Raw genomic sequence first — 20,999 nt, 5'->3', positions numbered from 1 at the left:
AGACAAGCAAGAAAGTACCAACGGGAGAAATCAGGAAGACGTTGGCAGTCACCTGCACACAGCAAATGTTAAAATAAAAAGAGTGTGATCTAGCACTGGGAAATTAGTAATCATAGATAATATGTAAACTGAATGAACTTAAATGTCACTCAGTTGCTGGTTGCTATCAAAATTAAAAGAGAATTTATTTTCCACTCAGTTTCTTCTTATCAAATGTTTTTGAAGGGCAGGGTGGTAGATAATATCATCTATGATACCTTTACAGCAAAAGATTGGACCTAGATGGTCTTTTAAAGTCCCTTCCAGACTGGGCTGTGCTATTATTTTATCCTGAACTGAGGTTAGGTTTTTGTGTATTTATCCACTCTAAATTGAAATCCCTTAAAACAAATCAAGCCCCACAAATTTTATACGTACGATTACTATTAAACACACAGAAGAGGAAGAAGAACGTCTTTCACATTAAAGAGTCAAATCCTGATTCTACTAAAATCAGTGGAGGTCCTTGTAGCACTTCTATAACAGCAAAGTTTTCAGTCATCTGTCACTTGTAAATCTCCTAGGAGGAGATTTTTCCAAAAGTCTGCATTCCATTGCTGTGAAAGCGTAGAAGGTAGCTCCATCTTCAAACAGAACACATTAATTAGCAAGATGATACACAATGTCTCTGTCTTTTGAGTGACATTTTTGAGAAAAAATAATCAAGGAAAAAAAATCCCATACCTCTCAGTGCCTGTTCAGGCTGCAGGGAGTGTTTCCAGCTCCTAACATGAGAAGGGAATCCGTTGGAGTAAGAGTTCCTGTATGGTTCATGTCTGGGGGTTTTGTTATTCTTGTTTTGACTTTTTTTTTTAGATATTTGGATTTTAGCTAAAATTTTATGTTGATTCAGCCTGGTTCCTGACCATCCAGAGTTGCACTCAGTAGCATCTTTTTTCTTCCCCTTTTTCTGTTCCCTGCACATCTTGGAGAATTTAATGAAATTGCTATGATGGTTGTAAAGGTAGACTGTGGCACAAACCTAAGTTATTTAACCTTTTTAGGTTAACTTATTTAACTTTTTTAAAAAAGGGCAAGTGTTGGGCCAAATCCATTGATAAAAAAAGTAGGGAAACCATGTCCTTCAGTCAAAACAAAAAATCCCACTTGATTTCGAAAATATTTCTTTGATATATCAACATAATATATTCCAACCTGCTTGTTCAGTGATAATACAACCTAGATCTTTTGCATAATTTTTACCAGCTACAAAACAAATTTCAGTGAAAGCATACATTTGGTCTGGGTATGTAGGTACTTGGGATTTCTTAGTGTAGTATTGCTCCCTTTATTATTAACTCAGGATTCTTTTCAGTTGATCAGTTAATGATTCAGTTCATGGATTGATGCAACTGTAAACTAAGCTGAGTTTTGATTATTTGAAAAGTAAATTTACAGCCTGTGGATGTAAAAAGCAGAGCTGGGACAGCTGAACCATTAAGACTGGTTCAACAACAAATTTTTAAAATTGCTTTAAAAATTGCTGATTATTTAAGGAAAAATTTTTTTTTTTATCATGAACTTGTTTTATTTTTCATCTTTTGCACATAAAAATAACTGAAAAAAACCTTTTACTATTGAACATATTGTCTGGTTTGTTTTCTTTTGATGGTCAGAGATTTCTTTTAAGATAGATCTTGTTCCTTTTTGAAATTACCGACTGATGGGATTCTGTTATTTTCCAAATGGCACAAGAGCAAATAATGGAAGCCCATTTGACAAAAGTTAGTTATAGAGCCAAATCACCATTCTTACTTGCTGAGATGTGAAAAGATGGCACACTTTGTTCAGAATACTGCAATGTGTGTGGTACTAGACCAGCTGCTAAAAAGTTACACGGAGGTTTACAGACACTTCTTTAAATACAACTTTATGCACACAGTGCACAAGGCCACCCCTCCCTGCATGAGTCCAATTTTCTGAAGAAGAATAAGAATTAATCAATATTTTCTTTTAACATATAACAAACAGTTGAACCAAACAATTATGTAAACTGGAAATGACCCAAAATGCTAACAGTTTGGCAGCAGTAAAGTGAAATGCATTGTGGTGCACATGTGCATTTTTGTCCCCCTTTTCCCCTCCACAATAATCTGCACTTAATAGGAATATTTTAAACTATGTAGCTAAGCAACAGAGGTAATTGTTGCTTTCTAGAGCTTTTGTTAGGCACTCTAACACAGCCCAAATATGCATAATTAGGTATAATGTCTATAAATCATTATTGTACACATGTGGGTAGTTAAGTGGATTGAGAGAATAGTTCAATGAATTGGACATATTCACTGAAAATGCTTTTTATTTGTTTTCTGTAGTTCATAATACTTTAAAATTATCATAACCCTTTACACTTTCTCTTAATAGCTCACTGTGTTATTGAGAGAAACTTCATTTGCATTTTAGGCTATGCTTAATTTATTATTTAAACCTGGAGTCCTGATTCAGGAAAGGACAGACACATCTTATGAAATAGTCTATGCTTGTTTATTCATCCTCCTTTCTAGGAAGTAAAATGTTAAATTTTTCAGTTTATGTTGAATAGATCCCAACAAAAGAATGTACCCTATAATCAGCATTATTGAAGGGGCTAGTGTTGTGACTAAATTCTTCCCTTCATCCAAAAATGCTTTTAGTTACTATGGCAATATTTACTTGATCCTGGCAAAACCAGTGTTGATTTTAGAGAGATAATTACCAGAAAGGAAGATGATGGAGATGTATTTTTGAGTGTCCTTGTCAGAGGAAATGTTTATAAAAAAATAAATGAGATACAAAAGGCATATTGTCTTCCACACTGACAACCTCTCCTACATGCAGCCTTTATTACCTGCTGGCTGCTGCTTTTCTTCTGAAGAAAGATGCTTATAAAGACAGGATGCATTTCAGTGGTGTCTTTAACAAGTCCTTTATGAGTCTGTACATAACAACCACTTCTGTTTGCCTGCGCATGACCTGATCTATCACTTAGTGTGGCAATTTCAATGGTGACCAGGAGCTTGCCCTTTATGAAGTATTGAGGATGTTTCCATCAAGGTCTTTCATGGGATCCAGGGTGGCAGGGAAAGTAATTAGGGTTTATTTTGAGAAAATATTTGGGAATATTAGTTGAAATAAAAGTGAAAATAGATCAGAGGAATTTTAAAATGTGTTTGTGTGCTTGTGTACATACATATATATATATATATATAAAATGTACATATGTAATATCAACGTATTGAATATTATATTTACATACATATATATGACTGTGTGTGCATGTGCATGTGTTCTAAGAAAATATGTGTTATCACCATCAGTGAGAAATGGGGATATAATTTTTTTCTCATATAGTGCTGAAACTATAATATAAAGTATATATCATTTTAGAAGGGTTTTTCATCATGCTACAAGTAGTCATTTCAAACAGATCCTTGGTGTGAATTTGATCATTTCAGAGTACCTTTCTGAGTAATGAAACAGCAATTGGTAAGTCAGTCTCCATGTCACTTCTACAAAATACAAAAAATAGTTATTCTTACATATTTCTCTTGCCTATTTTTCTCATACAGAGGAAAGTACTACAAAATCATCTGAGGAAACCCTTCATTTGGGCGGGCAAGAAAATTCCAGTCAAAGAAAAGACAACTACTCCAGCTATCAAGATGCTGTGGCCAAATCTTTGATGAACATGGGAAAAGTAGCAAAAGATGCACCCAGTCAAGCAGTGGCAGAAAATCTAAATGATAGTGGCATTCAATCATTAAAAACAGAAAGTGATGACGCTGATGAATGTTACCTGATTAGCTCAGCTGAAGGAAAGGAAAAGACTGCTATCTCTGACCCAAAATACTGCTCATCTGAGGAAAATGAAAGTAACTCTGAAATTATGGACAATGAGTGGGATAGCTCTTCAAATTTCTCAGAAGAAACTAGTGTAAAGCCCCATGTAACTCAGAAATATATTGTAGAGTGTAATCAACCCAGCATCCTAGAAGTCCCAGAAATTAAGAAGGAAGAGGTCGAATATGGTCCTTGTGAAACACTTTGCGACTCAGAAACAGAGCTAAGAGCACCCCAGGAGCCTCACTCTGATCCTTTCGAGAAGAGAATCCAGAATCTCTTCCCCGAAAGCGAAGAAGACGACAACGAGTGCCTGTCAGAAACCACAGACGTGTCAGTTGAGCTGGACAAAACAAAAGGGAACTTGAGTTTGCTAGAGCAAGCAATCGCTCTGCAGGCAGAGCAAGGGCATGTGTTCCACAGCACCTACAAGGAACTGGATAGGTTTCTTCTGGAGCATCTAGCAGGGGAAAGGAGACAAACCAAAGTTATTGACATTGGTGGGAGACAGATATTTAGCAGCAAACGTAAGGAAGTATTTTTGGCTCTTCTTGCTGGCTTAAGCATTTGTCCCGTGACTGATAGAGGATTCTGAGCTGGGTTTTATAGCAACAGTAAAGAATCTGGAATTTAGCTGGTAATTTTGTTAATTATGTACCTTCACACTAGTGCCTCACGTCTAACCAGGTTAAACGCTAGGTACTTGGCTTCCTGCCAAACTGCCATGTGAAATCATCAGTAATGGGTACTAAAAGGCCTGTGTAGCTGGCACTGACATTCCTCCTCCTCCTTTTCCTCCTCCTCTGCTTCCTCCTCTGTAGGGTGCAAATACAAACCTCCAAAGTTTCAGCAGCCAAAAGGCAAGGCATTAAAACAGTACTCAAGGGCAAGTTTAGGGTGAAAAATTGGCCTCTCCCAAAGATATTACCTAATTCCTAAGCCATGTGTTTTCTGAGTTCAGTCTACTTCATTAGTATCAAGGATAGTATAGTATAGTCAAGTATAAGTATAGTATTAGTATATTAGTATTGATCATTGTTATATCAATCAACATTACATTTTTCTACATCCAGCACTTCTGAGCCAGGAAAGCACAAGCCATGCTCTTTTGCCTCATTTGCCATCAGAAGAAACACCAGTAAATTCCAAAATCTTTATTGTTCCTGAGGGTTTGTGATATCCTACAAACCCAAAGGAACATAATTCAATTTTCATTACTTAATCAGGCTTCCAGAGGTGGAGACTTAAAAGGTTTGGGTTTGATTTATAAACTGGGCTGTCTTGTATGAAACTCCTCAATTGAGGATAATTACAGAACATCAAGAGATGTCATTTTATAAGCACACTCCCTTCTAGTAACAATTGTAGTAAGTAACAATACATTTATCTGTCCTTTGACTTTTCCTTTTGGCCTTGTAAACGTCCCCAGGTCACCCTAGCTATTTCTGCTTTTGATAAATTATTTACTTTGGTATTTCTAATGTAACTTTAGAGTAGTCCCTGTGGACATTGTAAATATTATAGTAATTTACTTATCTAAAGCATTTAGTGTGAAAGAGAACTGACAGGCATTTTTAGGAGCTGCAACTATAAAGTATTTCCTGCAGTATTAGGGAAGAAAATGCAGACATCTAATTTCTGTGTCTCAAGCAGTGTTTTCATTAGCATGTCTTAAGTTGTGAATGCATGGTATTAATCTATCTTTTTATTCAACTACATGAACCTTTACTTGCTCAGATGACTTTGGAACTTTATAGATCTCTTTTCCTGCCCTGAGAGCAGCTGTATTGGCCAGGCTCCCATTGGTGTCAGTGTGACTTTCTCACAGCACACATAGGAAAGAGCAGTGATGTAGGAATGTCAGAATCTATCCCTTCCTGATTTACCTCATATTATAATTAGCTGTGGTTTCCAGGTGAGTTCAGAGATAATACCCATGGAGAAACATACCAGGCTTTGTTTGGGTTGTATAAACACCATGATTGTAGGTAATGTTGTATCGGGCACATAATTTTGCCACTTTATATAATTAACTGTGTTTTATTTCTAAAAAATCTACCATCAAATCCATCAGCTCTTAATTTTCACTCTTGGATGCTAGATCAGAAAAAAATCTATTCATGATAAACCTTTCCAATTACCGGAGAAAACACTAAATCATATTTCTGGGTCCCTCTTTATTTTCTGTTCACTATTGCAGCACTTTCCATTTGCAGTGATTCTAAAAAGCCTGTGGTCTCCTGATGATGCTGAGTCTATTTGCTTTCCTCCCCCTTTATTTATTTTATTTTTTTTTAATCTAAAAATTTGCCAGGAAGTTTAACCCTCATCTGTCCCTGGTGATTCTGTCCCTAAGCGTATCCTACCTCACAGTCCAGAAAAAATGAGCTTGAAGGAAGCAGCTCCCTGTGCTGGCTGCAGCTGTTTTCTCCCCGAGCACCAAATGCTGTTGGCAGCCAATCACAGATGGAGCTAAAACCATCCTCAGCAATTTATGCGGCCACTTCCTCCAGATTTCTCACAAGAGAATTTCTGGACCAGAAATCATTCCTTTCTCGCCCAGACTTTTGATCCTGCATTGGAAATCAAATAAAGGTTTTCTGACCAGTGCTTCTTGCACAATTCTAGGTGCTTGAAGCAGAATTTGGGAGGCTGTTACAGAGTGGTAGCAGTGGGGCTGGGCTGAGACCTCGCCTTTGAAAGGGTATCGGCTGCTCCATGTTTTCAGTGTCTTTGTGGGCTGCTCCACAAAGCAGCACTGCCATGTGTACCAGAGGGAGCTGCTTGCCTTGCCTCTCAAATGTAAAGTGGCATGTATTCAGTTTCCTAACAAAGAACCTACAGCCTAGAGATCTGTGATATTTAAGGAATGGCTTCTGGTTGAAATGCTTTTTGTTTGTTTGTTTATTTGTTTCACACCTCAGCTTTTATTTGGTTGTCCCAGCTTCCTGGAGTCTGACATTAACAGAGCAAAAGATTGTTTCTCCTTTTTTTATTTATTCCTTTATAGATCTTGCTGTTGGCTCATGCTGCCAGTTTTCTGGCTTATTGGATTGTGGCTTCTGTCCTGTTTGAGGTTCTGAATGGAATAAATGATACTGCAATCCTAAAGCTATATAATTTAGCACATAAATGGCATAATGGGAGCGGGAAAGAATTGTTTAAAGGACACTGTGGAAACCTGAAGTGATGTTTCAGTTGCATACATCCCTGTTAAAACTTTGGACAGGAATTAAATCTGAAGTATAAAATAGAGAATATCATACAGCTAGGATCACTCAGCTGAGCAGAGACAGGGGCTAAACCCAAACAAAATCTTTATCTGCTTTCTCTGCAGATTCACCCAGGCCTGAAAAGAGAGAAACCAAATGCCCCATCCCAGGATGTGATGGCACAGGGCACGTGACTGGGCTGTACCCTCACCACCGCAGTCTCTCAGGCTGTCCACATAAAGTTAGAGTGCCACTAGAAAGTGAGTATCACCACCCTGGAGCCCAGAATAACAACTGGATCTGTCTCAGTATTGTGGGTAGTATGTGCTTATGCTGGAGAAGAATCCCCTTTTTTCTGCATGAGATAGCAGGATGAGACTGGGAAAGAAGCCATCACCCCTTCTTTGCTCCCTAGCTCATAGCACAGCCCTGTTTCCTACACTCATGCAGCTCAAGTGCTCCTCAGCAGCATCCTTACAAACAGCAGCAGGCTCCTTAGGTAGCCTGGGAAGAACAAGATCAGAGAGCCTATCCCCATGCTGCCAGCAGACCTGCATGCTGCAGTCCCATGAATCTTCAAGATGTTGCTCACTCACACCTTTGCTAAGGCACAGACATCTCCTGCTTGTTCCGGAGCCGAGGCCTCGTTTGCCGCAGCAGCGCACGGAGGCTGCTGGCTCTTACTGCCAACAGATGAGAGGCCTGGGCATGCTTATGCAGAGATGTTTTTAGCATCCCCCTTACTGCTGAGCTCAAAAAGGTTATTTCCATCAGTACATCCCAGTGCTGGTCCACAGCAGGTCCCTGTCTTGTGACAGTATCACACTAACCCTTTTATGCCCAGTCTAGCCTGAATTTCCCTGCTTATTTCTGACTGCTGCTCTGATTACATTGGCTTGTGTGTATGTGTGTGTGTGTGTGTGTGTGTGTTATCCTGCAACATGATGCAATGAAATGCTTTATAGTAAGCCAAAAACTTAATGTGAAACTACTCATTTAAACAACCTAGTTAGTCAGATTGTTCTTTGTGGTGGTATGCATAACAACAAATTAAAATGATATTTGCACTTTACCAAAATCCTCTTCCTAACTGTAGCTCTCCCCTTTTTTAAATCTGGTACTAAACTGTATTCATGGAAACATCTGCTGAATTAAGCAGGCTGCATTTGGAAGTCCTTAGCAACATTAACTTCCTAAAAACTTAAAATTAACGAGTCCTTGTTAATTATCATACTTCCAATTAGATGTGCTCTGTCCTAATGGGAAAAAAAAAAAAAAAAAGAAAAAATAAAAAGAAGAAGTTAGAATTTGGTTCCTGGCAGAACAAACCCGTGGAATGAACAGCCAGCTTTTGTGAAACACTGTAAGATGTTTTATGTTTAACATAGACATATCTGACAGTTTTAGCAAAGGTCATCCATATCCAAGGGCATTAGAAATGTACAGGCAAGACTTTGTAACTGCTGCTGAGAGTGTAAGCTGATGCTTGGAACTATTACTGTTTGGTCCAAGGCAGTTTCAGCACAGCTCAGATGACCAGAAGGTGTAATGTTCAAAGGGACATAGTCAAATATCTGATAAAATGTATAAACAGCCTTCCTGTACTTGAGAGCTTTCCTTCCCTGGGACAGAGAGGGACTGCAGCCCCATGGAACATGGACTGTGTGGCCCAGGGCTCTTCTGTCACCTGCCTTTTCCAGTGTTAGTGGTATATCAAGGGCTTCATGATTTAACATTTTGCTGACTTCCACTTATGTTCTTTTGAAGTCTGTAAAAAGAATTCTGTGCATGTGGGAAGCCCCACCACAGTAACATAGAAGTAAACTGGTTTATGCTGGAGGCACCATGGTCACTGTGTTGTTGTAGGTCTTTTGCTTCCCCTATTCTTTTGTGATAAAAATGTGAAAGAATTGAGAATCTGAGTTCAAAGAGGATACGTTTGTTTTTTTTAAAGATATGTGGTTTTAATTGATGCATTTTATTATCAACTTTTTTTTTTTAATTTCTGTTTAGTTCTTGCCATGCATGAAAATGTTCTAAAGTGTCCCACCCCAGGATGCACTGGAAGAGGACATGTCAACAGCAATCGCAACACACACCGAAGGTAGACCAGAAAAATTCCTGTTCCACTTAAAACCTAACACGTACTCGGGAGTGAATTGATAGGCACATCTTGGAATTAGATGCTATGCACTACACTGAAGAGTGTCTGTGAACTGCAAGGGCAGCCTGTATTATTTATAACCAAATAATTGTGTTTAATTCCATTACATAAAAAATGGCTGCAGCACAGAGGATGGCAAATTCCACTAGTATTTTCATAGATGAGATTTAAAGCTACAATTTCATCACAGTCCTCACATTGAAAAATCATCATGTACAAGGGGAAGGAGTGAAAAAATACATTATTATTGCTACAACTGGAAAACCCAATGGAAACCAAAACCCATTTATTTTGCACCACTACATGCTAGCTGTAGACAGGAACTTCCAATCAGGGCACATTCCCTTTTAGCAAACCTGAAAATTTTAAGTGTACTATTTTGAAATCTGTTTAAAAGCTCCACTTATTATTACCCTCAGGAATACCATCTTCCTGCCTGGAACACTCCTGTCTGTTTAGCATGCTGCCTGCAGGGAGAAAGTAAAATTGAGAAAAGACTTCCAGACAGGCAGCTGGGGAATCACAGCTGGACTGCAGGTGAGGCAGAGATCCACTCTCTGTCTCCAGCAAGCCACTGCTGTCAGCACAGCTCTTGTCAGTACTGCTATCTTCTGGAAGCAGTATATTCCATCATACTGCTTCTGGGAAAATATAATGTCAATCTTAAAATCAAACTTGGGACATAAGAATTTCAAAACCAACTCTCTTTGTTGATCTGAATTTCTGTGAGATTTTGGGTTTTTTTGTTTATTGATTGATTTGTTACTGCACCAAAATTAAGGTTTATCATACTCTTAATACTAAAATTAGTAAGTCAGTCTTTATCAGACATATGAAAAGCTTGTCTACAAGAATATATAAGGCCAAGCAGATATTTTTCCTTTGTTTTTCCTGTTTTAAATCCCTAGTCATCTTTGAAGCACATCAGCTGTATCATGAGCAACCCATGAATAGGATAAGAAAACATGTTCTAATCTAATAAAACAAACAGGAAAATATAAGCTAGCACAACTCAAAATGATAAAATGCATTCTTTGGTAACAGTCTCTCATATATCCCTGGGTTTTTTCCCAAATTCACTTTCCTTTTAATCAGCAGGAGGCTTATATGCATGGTTTAGCTGATAAAGTAAATGTCATTTGTCAAAAAATTTACTAGTGACTTGCCAGACACAAAACATCAAAGCTGAACTGTGGAAAACTCCTACATGATTCAGTTTCCAGATATATCACCTAAAATACACAGATTTCACAGTTTTGCATTAAGGATTGAAAAACAGATGAATCTGGGCTATAGCAGCAGCAGTTCCCTTAAGTGCACAGACTATCAAAGTCACTGGTTTCCACAGAAAAACAGCACAGATCTCCTTTGCACAATAATTAATTTCAATGTATTTTTCTTGTTGTTTCTGTTCTTCACCTTTGCTTTTCAACAGCCTTTCTGGTTGTCCAATTGCTGCAGCTGAAAAGTTGGCAATGTCCCAGGAAAAGAACCAGCTCGAGTCTCCAAAAGCTGGGCAGTGCCATGATCAGACTCACAGGTAGGAGCCCTCACAAACCAGTTTCTCCAAACAAACAAACTCTTATTTATGCACAAACTCTGTTGATTGATCCTCAGATCTTTCACCCACTTCAGATTTTGGCTTCAGTGGTTACCCAGTTTTCCAAAATGAGGCTCTGCAAAACTATCTGATTCTGAAAATACACCACCATTTTTCTGTTGGTTCTTGTGCACGAGGCTGACATTAAAGATGAGAGGCGTATCTTTGGATAAGCAATCAAATATATCCTATTAAATATTACTTCCAAACAAGTAACCTGATCAGAACAATTCATAGAAATTTCTTTATTTTTAGTTTATTGGTTTAATTACTTTAATTTATATTTTATACAATGACATCAAAAAGGAGAAACACTTTTTAGTGCAATTGTATTTTGTCTGAGTTATATGGACCCTACAGACACGCGTAATTTGCACATCATTGGCACCACGACCATTACAACCTATTATATTCAGGTCTATTTGGGGACACTTTAATTTGTGGATTATTGACATGATCAGCTCTAATGGTTCCTTCAGAGCCATTACAGAATATTATGTCCATGTGTCTGCCAACTGCACGTGCCTTAACTCTACATATGAAAAGTCCTAAGGAAATTACTAAAGACAAGTAGTTACTGAACATTAACTAAATGGAATAACACACCATAAATCATTCGTTCTTCCCAAACAGCACAAGCAATTATTTCAGATCATCTTCTATTATATTTATACCATACTCATTCACAGTAAAGTGAGAACAATACTGATCCAAAAAAACTAACAGCTAGAAAAAAAATCCAGACAAATTTTCAGAACTAAAGGAAGTGGCAATCTAGCAGTAAGTCAGTAACTTCCTTGTAAGTAGCCCAAACTGCTATTAAAGAATACTGCAATTTTTAATGTCCCCATCTTTTAGCTTGTGAAGTAGTCAAGGTACTTTTAGACTACTCGTCAGCTGCCACGTTTATGTTGTTTATTTCTTGTATATGCCCACCAATAAGTTTTGTATGTGATAATAGCACACTTTTGGGATTATGAGATGCAATCATATCCTATTTTTCAAGACAAGGTTATTTAAAGACATTCTCATCTTTCTCCTTCATTCTTTTCCTCTTCTCTGCAGGACAAATTTAGCAAAGCAGTCTGAGCTATCCCAGTTCAGTTACAGAGCTTCACAGCCAGTCACTTCCTCCAGAGGCACCCTGGGGAAAGAACAGGAGAAGTTTGGGAAAGTCCCATTTGATTATGCCAGTTTTGATGCACAAGTCTTTGGCAAACGCACAACAGCACCTGTGACACAAGGTCGAAAAACACCTCAGTTTCTTGAATGTAAGCTCAAAATCCAATTTTCTCTTGAAAAAGGGGCATAATATCAATGATTTTTTTTCCTTTTTGCTTGTTCTGCTTTCAAACTTCTAGAATTCTAAAAAGGTCTGTAGAAACTGTCTTTAATCACGTCTGTCTAGAATGTTAACTAGAATCACTAATTTGTGAAATATAGAGTTTTGAAACACTAAATATCATCACTACAAAGTTTACTTTTTTGATGCTTCTTTTAAAAGCAGTTATCAGTGGAAAAAAGGAGTAAAAAGGAATGTTTCATGTATTACCTGTTACCTTCTTCCTTGATTAAGTTGAGATATCATTATGGGATAGAAGACAAGTCCCATGAAATGTGTCTGCACAAGGTGTAATGAACTGTACTACTGAGAAATCCAAGTTAAATTTTAAAGATATTGGAGGTACCACTTATGTGAATCTTTACAGGTATTATTCCTCCTAGATGAGCATGTGCCCCAGCTACATTAATTCCAGGCCTGGGGTAAATTTGCTTTGCTACCTCATATTTCTGTACGAAATCATACACCTAGTGCAGTCATATCCAATGCACCCAATTGTTAGCAAGATTCCTCTTCTTGCATCATTTACAAATTTTCTGAGGCACTACTCTGTAAAAAAGAGATACCACAGTGCAAACACTGAAAGTTTATTGCAAGTGCTCTTCAGAATCTGCACAGGAAATATTGGCAAGGTTCTGCCGTTGAATTGACCATTATAAAATATTCTTTAGTTTAAATAAACAAATAATTCTGTTCCCGTGAGAGAAATGGAAAACAAATGTTTCATTCCACCAAGACTGGGTTCAGAAGAAAACAGAACCAGAACAATGTGAAAAAAAAGACTTTTTAATTGGCTTTTCTTTTGTTAATGACAAAAAAGAAAATAAAATAGGAAAATAAATTTTGTCCCACTTACTCCAACAAAGAAAAACATTCCTAGTAAGGTGAACAGAAAAGCAAAAAAAAATTTGTTAATGAATAAATTTATATATGTTAATTATAATATAATGTGCATCTAATACTATAAAATTTTATATATCTTTTATATATTTATAAAATTTTGTATATTTTTATATTTATTTGTGTACATGTCTGAGTACACAAAAACACACATATACGTTTGTAGGTATCTGGGTTTTGTGTGTATATATACAAATACTCTATTTAAAATTGCAAATGAAAAGTAGATATTTATCTGACCTGGAAAATAGGCTTGCTTAAATGAAAGCAAATATATGCATTGCCAGCTTCTTGGGTGGCAGATTTTCCAATTTTGTTTGTAAAATTGAATATTCCCTCTTAGCTGTCTCTTTGCACAGATGTATGTCTATTTCACAGGTTCATTTCAAGGAAAAAAATGATTGAAATGTTTTTATACAAATGCAAATACATATATATGCAATTTATGTATGAAGTATATCAGAGCTGAAGTTTACAGCCTGTTGTTCTTGCAAAGATTGCAATGTGCAGCTATTATTTTAATGGAAAGGTGAAAGCAAAAGAGCTGGTGAGTGATTTAACTCTTCAGGTATACAAAAGTTGGCAATAAGAAGCTGATGATGCAGTGATGGGTTCAGAGTCCTATGTAAATATGCAGCCAGACAAAAGCCCATCATTAGCCCTCTGTGGATTCTGCACTTTTAAATGTGGTTGTTTTGCTGGTTTTTTTTACAAAACACACACCCTTTACAGCTGTGGGTGTTTTTTTGTTGTTGTTGTTGTTGTTGTTGGCTGGCTGGTTGGGGTTTTTTTGGGGTTTTTTTGTTTGTTTTTTTTTTAGGATAGGTAATGAAAAATGTGCTTTCTGGTCTTTAAACACAATTTAAATCTCCTTGTAGTAAGTGCTAAAAATGTAGACAGTCTTGTTTGTGCTACAGTGCTGTGCTTACAGCAGGGTAGATAAATCCCTTTTAATTTCCACTCGAGAACGGGAGGACTGGATCATGAGGCTTTCATGTATTGCTCTACTGAGATGCCTCTAGTGCTTAGAGAAATAGAATATACCATTCAGCTACAGTCAAAGCACATAAACCAGCATTTCTTTCAGAGCATCCCAAGTTTGAGGGAAGATGAGTCCTCCTATGCCTTAGCATTAGAAAGCACTCAGCCAAAGCTCTACATCCAAAGGCATCCAGAGCCTTGGGGCTCAGATCTTTAGGGAATGAGCAGATGGCCATATGCAGAAATGTTCTTGATGTATCTGGGTGTAGGCTGAGAAATTGGATTTTGCTTAGTTTATCTTTGTAGGACACTGTGAGGGCTGCAGACAAAAGAAGTGATTATTGCTTCTTTAGAGCTGAAATCATGGTGCTGTGCTCTCCCTGCAACAGTTTATGCCATTTCAAGCTCCAAAATCCAGAAGAGAGAGCAGAGTTCTCTCGAACTGTTTTAGAGTAAATGCTACTGATGAAGAAAACAAGGAACCACACACACCACTTTTGTCTGTGAAAGTGCTTTTCTGTTCACCTGTTAGTACTTAATTTTCAACTGACGTCCCTGTGCCTAATAAATCTGTGTATTATTCCAAATATAGCCAACAAAAGACCGTAAACCAAGATCATATGTATGCTCATTATTTTTTTAATTGATTAAAGGGTAGACTTAAATTTGTAAATATTTCCACAAAAGACTTATTACTGAATGTTCCTTACAGGTAATGTTTTTATCTGATTTCTCTGCTTCATTCAAGAGCCTCGTTTTGTTCTCCTTAGTCACATAAACAAAGCTATTTAGGTAACAGACTTATTCATCTAAGTAGAGTAAGCAGTGTTGTTTTAGCTAAGACTGGACAAGTCACTGTTGATTTTTTTTTTGCACAATAGAGCTCCAAGAAGAAGCCTTCATTAGAGTACATTTATAATTGCATTTTTCCATTGGGGTGGTCAAATCACGATGGATACCACACTAATGCTTGCTCAGTCTTTCCTTTGACATCATTGTTTTTAATGCCTGAGTTAAGGATAAGTAAAATATGAGTAAAAAATCTCAGAAGGTTTGTTGACAGATGTTTATTTCTCAAAAAAAAATATTAAATTACTGTGTTTCTGAAGCCATTTTTACTGTAAGCCCTTACTGGCAATAGCAAATTGATTGTTTTAAAATGTAATCTTTGAATATATATATTTTTTTTTTTATGTATGAAATTGTAGTCTGAGAAGCGAAACTATTTAACGGGAAAAATTTCATACATGCAATTGCTAATCAAATCTCTCTTCAACAGCAAAGCATTTTTCAAATCCAGTGAAATTTTCTAATCGACTGCCTAGTGCTAGCGCCCACACACAGAGCCCTTGCCATGCCAACTCTTATAGCTACGGTCAATGTAGTGAAGACACCCACATAGCAGCAGCTGCTGCTATCCTGAACCTTTCCACCCGCTGCAGGGAAGCAGCAGAGATCCTCTCCAACAAACCACAGAGTCTGTCTGCCAAGGTAGGGTAGTCCAAGAACCTGGAGGGTGTGCTAGCTACTGAACTGTGCGAATAAACTGTCTTTCATGTTAGTGACTGCATTAAATCCCCCAAAAGGAGGCTTCTGTTTGCATGCTCTTTTGAAGAGAGGCAGAGAGAAAAAAAAATAAAAAAAAATCAGTAATGCAGTGACCAGTTCTGATAAAACTAAATAAATAGCAGGAATTATGTTGTTAATTCTTTTCATAATTGAGCCCTAATTACAAGGGGGGAGTCTTCTGGGAGGAAAAAAGGAAAAGGTTATTTGAAATCCAACAACAATCTGTGGTGGATAATGAGTAAGATCTGTTTTAAGAGGGAATTTTTCTCCCTCTGAAACCTGCCATTAGTGATCATTTTGGAGACTGACTTAAAAAAAAAAAAATAAAGATCATATGATTAATCAAGGAGATATTTTGCTAGCAATAGAACAGAACTACCTATGGAGTCTGTTGTGTTTGGAGCCCCTAACAGTTTGGCAAGGTGCAGAGGGGGGAATAACAACTGACTTTGGTAACATTCCCCTTTCTGCTGGCAAGAGTGGAGAATCAGGCCCACTGCGTTTGGAGATAGATAATTTGGGCAAGTCTGTCATAATGGAAAGCTGCCTAATTTTGTAGATGTTTGTGTGGCTTTCGTGTTTTGTTTTCTGCTCTGCATTTCCTCACAGATCTTTATGATTTACAAATGGTGCTGTGTGAGCTGTAAGCCTTATTTTCTGTGCCATTACATAGTGTTATAATGCTGATGAAAATAGACAAGATTTTCTTCTGATGACAGTGGTGTGGGAGCACTGTTGTTTATTATTTACATTAAAGTCACACATGTTCCACTGCAATGAAACTTTTGAAAGCTCTTTGTAGATAAGAAAGAGTCATTACAAGAACTTAAGGAGAAGTCACTGGGGAGTGAAAAGAGGTGCACTTGTCAAAACACAGCATAGCAGGTGTGCTTCTTCAAAAGACAGATGATCTGTTTTTCTGCAAGTCAGTGTCACTCCACCTTATCCCTCTGTTATCTGAGCCTCACAAGGCTCATTCTGGCTAGGTGTGTCTTCCACAGCTGTTCATCTACATTTTGGTTGAGGGTTTATTCACCACTGCTAGGAGGTTAGCTATTATTTTTTGAGTGGAACCATTAATTTTGCCACCAGCATAACACCTTGTCAGGTATTCTGAGGCTTGTGTCTTTGCAGAGTGGTATCTCCTGCTTTGCTGCTTTTGATTTCTACTGTGTGTGAAGTTTTGGACATTAAAATCAACATTGGGAGCTGCCACAGGGTAAACTTTTTTAGAGTGGTCACAGGTAGTCCCTGTTACTCACTATCTGTTCCAAAGACTCCTTATAGAACTTCTCCTAATGACAAATCCATCCTTGATATCTGCTGCAAAAAAACCTTCTATCAGTCTTTAATAGAGACTTCTTCTAGTAGGGAAATGAAAACTGATGCCAATGGTTGGATTAAATTGCTGCAGCAGCCTTTGGCTGACCTCAGCAATAGACCTTTGTTGCCAGAGAAGAGCAGTAAAGGGACTAGGCATAACCCAAAGATTTTCTCCTATGTACCTGCTTCACAGTTGCCAAATCATGGGGAAGGATTGAATGGAAGTGAACATAACAGTAATGATACAGAGGGGCACTTGGGGCACATAGCTGACTCCTTTTTCACAGCCAGGAATCCAGCCTGAAAGAAAATCACCTGCCTACCTTGCTATCTGCCTGCCTCCACTTTTGCCAGACTTTCTGGAGGGCATACTGCTACAAAACATCTGACAGAAGAATCAGAATTAGCTTCTGGCCAAAATACAGACAAGTAAGCCCCAAACAGATTTGGAGTCCAAAAGTACACAAACACATTTTTATATGGTTTTGGATATTTATTACCTTGATCATACAGGATTCAAACCAAAAATTTGTGAATTGAGTTGCCAGATTCTCCTCAATGAAGACACTTTTTAATTTTAAAATATGAAAAAATAAAATACTATTTATCAGTGTTTCTGAATTGTTTTGTGGCTGGTGGTGGCCAAAAATATAAATATTTAATTGCTAGAATATCTTACAAATTTTTAGATTATTAAAAAGCCTCTCTTGAGACTTTATCTGTGTTTGAACTACTCAAATAATGCAACATATTACTACAGAGTTAAATATTCCCTTTTTCTACTCGACAGCACACACATTCAACACATTTGAAAATAACTAAATATAACTCTGTGTTCAGAGCCCCATAGTATCAAGTGTCTCAGCCCTGCCCCTTGAAACACCCTTTTATTCCTTTTTCTAAGAAAACCTGTTTAGCATTGTCCATACTTTAGCAGATCAAAGCTCCTGACTTGTAAAGGTGTTTGAGCATCAGGCACCCTTGCAGCAGTCCAGTCCTTGGTTCCTTACAGATGGGAGGCTATGTGGTGGTAGTACAAGGATATGTGAGACTGCAGAAGAATTCTCAGGCTTGCTGGAAATATTTTGCCAGTAGCACAATTGTCAGAGACGTAAAAATATTGTGCTTGTAAGTTTTAAAAGCAGAACTTAAAGTTCAAACATTTCAAGTCAGTGGCATTTTCTTGCATTTTCTCAAGGCATGCATATGTTGCCTTGCTTAAACAAGTGGGGAAAACAACAAAATGCTTTTTAGCACAAGTGTGTTCCCAAGTATCTCTCTTTCTTTTTGTCTCTTAAATTTGATTTCTTGACCCCCAAAGCATTGTCCCTCTCCTAGAAAGTCAGATGGTTTACCCTGAATATTCACTCCTTTCCTGTATATACAGATAAAATTTAAATGAAAAAGTAAATGTATTTTCTAGCATAGTTCCAAATTTCAATAATTTAATTGATATTCAAATATGTATTTCTCATTCTCTATATATCAGTTCAAAAGGGAGAGTCCAAGGCAACAGAAGAGAAAGAGAAGTGTAGCAAGGATAGAGAAGTCACATTTCATATTAACAGTTCCACTAGAGAGAAAAACTTCTAAACACCTTATGTTCAAGGTGATCTGACAAATATCCCAAGTTTAAAAAAAATAATTTAAAAAATAAGCCATTAAAAAAAATACATTTATTCTGAAATGAGTAGTAAAACGAATCTTAAACCTTATCTATGAATTATGCATCAGTTGCACACAAAATAGTAAGATCATCAGATACTTTGACGAAATAATTATCAAAATAATTAATACCACATTAATGTTGCACTGTCTGAGCCATACAGCCTCGTGCTGCTGTATGTAAACTTTTCCCCTGAATATAATCCCAACCAGGCAATTCTCATGCAGTCAGTATCCCAAGCAAGTCTCCTGGTTGTACTTGATTTGCAGTTTGTGTAGCTTCATTCAGCTCCCACAGAAGTCAGCATAATGGTTCCCCTAGGAGGCTTAGCCTGCAGTTTCTAGTTCTGTGTAAGAATCCACATCATCATAACTTCCAGGGATCTCCCCTGTTTACAGTTCTCACCACACATGTCTCAGTGAGGTAGCTGCAGGCAATAGTTTATCTGTATCCTCATCACTACTGCTTGCCAAACATTTTGTTGACTGTTTTGGTGTTTTTCCCACCTGTTTAGACAAAATGGCATATGCACACTATGCCTTTAAATAAAACAACAACAAAAAAAATACAAAAATAAAATCATACTTGCTAAAAATGTTTAAAGTTTAAATTCTAGTTTTGAACAAAATTGTGTCATCTCTCCGTTCTTGGATACTGATGACAGTGAAAATTGCATCAATTATTTAAAAACTGTAGTTAGCACTCAGCATGTTTGTCAGGCAGTACTTTACTCCAAATACCTTAAAGCCTAAATACAGGATGAAAAATCATCCAAGAGTATCACTAGGTACCATCCTGTAATACTGCTGTGCATATTGCTCTCTAAGTACCTTCTTGGCTGGCTTTTTTTAATTTGTGAACTGCTTGGGGCTTAAATTGTGACTCCATTTTTGTCTCAGATGTTGTTGGGCTGTTACAAGTTTTCTCATTTTGACCCAAATTAATATTTTCATTTTCTGCAGAAGTACTCAGTTGCCTAAATTTAAGTGTGAAGAATTGAGGACCTGGTGCATGTGTTTTGTTGGCTGGGAATAGGAAAGATTGTACCATTTGGGATGGACTTGTATCAAGAATATCATTCACACGGCAAGATAGGAGTCTCATTTACTCCCAGTACCAGAACTTAAGAGCTCTTTTGAGCTTTCCAAACCAGACTGAACTGCTGGGGGAATGCAAAATCACTGATCATGTTGTTCCTTTGGACTTGCTTAGCATTAAGTTCGATGGCTGATACCAACCAAAGAAACCATGAATTCTCTTATATGTCATGGCACAATGTCCCTGATGTCACAGGTTTGAAATAAGATACATGCAGACACAATAATTTACTCTTTCTGATCCAGCTGAGATAAAGCTTAACTTGTAATCATTACTGGAGACACACTGGAGAGTATTAAATGTTATGAGTGATCAGATGGTCCAAAAACACACAAAAAAATGGAGGAGAAATTTGACACAAAAGGCTAGCATCCTTTATTGTCCTAGTTGTTGTAATTCAGTTCTAAAGACAGGACCTAATTAAGTACTAGAAAATATTAAGTCCTAGAAAATATTTATGTCATAAGATAAGGCTGAAAAAAAAATTGACTTTATTGTATAAAGCAGATGGGGAGTATAGAGACTTTTTTTTGTTTTGTTTTACATATTTATATTAGTCTTCATTTTTGTTAATTAATTACTGTTTGTACCTTATCTTTTCACTGAATAGCTACTTGAATAAAGAAAATGTGTTCCCATCATTTTTCTTTAATTTTTTTCTGGAATCCTTTTACCAGCTGCTTGTAAAATGTGAGGTGGGGGGATTAGACTGTCACTTATGAGGTAGTAGGTAAGAAGTAACCTGAATTTAATTACAGTGTGTATCCTATCATGCTCATTGATTTTTCTTCATTGTTTCAGTGGGTATTTTCCTGGTTTACACCAGTGTAAATATAAATGAGAGTAAGATCAAAATTAGACTGCAAAGATTTACACAGCTTAAAACAACCATAAGTTAGGAAGCCAAAAGATACATTTTCATCTTTGTTTTGCTTACAGTTTTAAGGAATTATCAGAACAGTTTACATTGTCTTAGTAGCTGTATTTTAAATATGTCATGATAAATGGATAAATATAGGCCTGTTCACACATGCACTAGAGTCAACAGTAATAAGATCTTGCCTTCACTGAGGAGAACACAGCCTTTATAAGCTTGAGCTAAGCATAGTAAATGCCATTTTCTGTCAGCATGTCAGAGCACTGCTCTAACATTTTTTCCCATTTGCCATTTTTGTCTTTTTAGTTCCATTTAAAAATTGATGTAAAAATAAATGTGGTAAAGCAAGCAAAGGAGACATATTGAGAGGAGGGTGGGATCAGAGTAGGAATGTAAACTGGAGCAATAA

General features: G+C 37.1%; 1 protein-coding gene across 7 annotated transcripts in view; it reads left to right on the top strand.

The window, feature by feature from the left end:
* Positions 1-20,999, top strand: part of ST18 (ST18 C2H2C-type zinc finger transcription factor) — a 168,931-nt gene that overhangs the window by 118,787 nt on the left and 29,145 nt on the right. For all 7 annotated transcript variants that reach the window (XM_077185492.1, XM_077185522.1, XM_054633878.2 and 4 more), the window contains 6 exons: positions 3,588-4,385; positions 7,196-7,330; positions 9,084-9,174; positions 10,670-10,774; positions 11,900-12,105; positions 15,337-15,548. In XM_077185492.1, the coding sequence (XP_077041607.1) occupies positions 3,588-4,385; positions 7,196-7,330; positions 9,084-9,174; positions 10,670-10,774; positions 11,900-12,105; positions 15,337-15,548 (1,547 nt within the window). The remainder of the gene's footprint in view (positions 1-3,587; positions 4,386-7,195; positions 7,331-9,083; positions 9,175-10,669; positions 10,775-11,899; positions 12,106-15,336; positions 15,549-20,999) is intronic.

The sequence above is a fragment of the Agelaius phoeniceus genome, chromosome 1 (genome assembly GCF_051311805.1).
Source record: "Agelaius phoeniceus isolate bAgePho1 chromosome 1, bAgePho1.hap1, whole genome shotgun sequence".
Taxonomy (NCBI): Eukaryota; Metazoa; Chordata; class Aves; order Passeriformes; family Icteridae; genus Agelaius; species Agelaius phoeniceus.
Note: the sequence above shows the minus strand (reverse complement) of the source record. Positions and strands in the feature narration are given on the sequence as shown.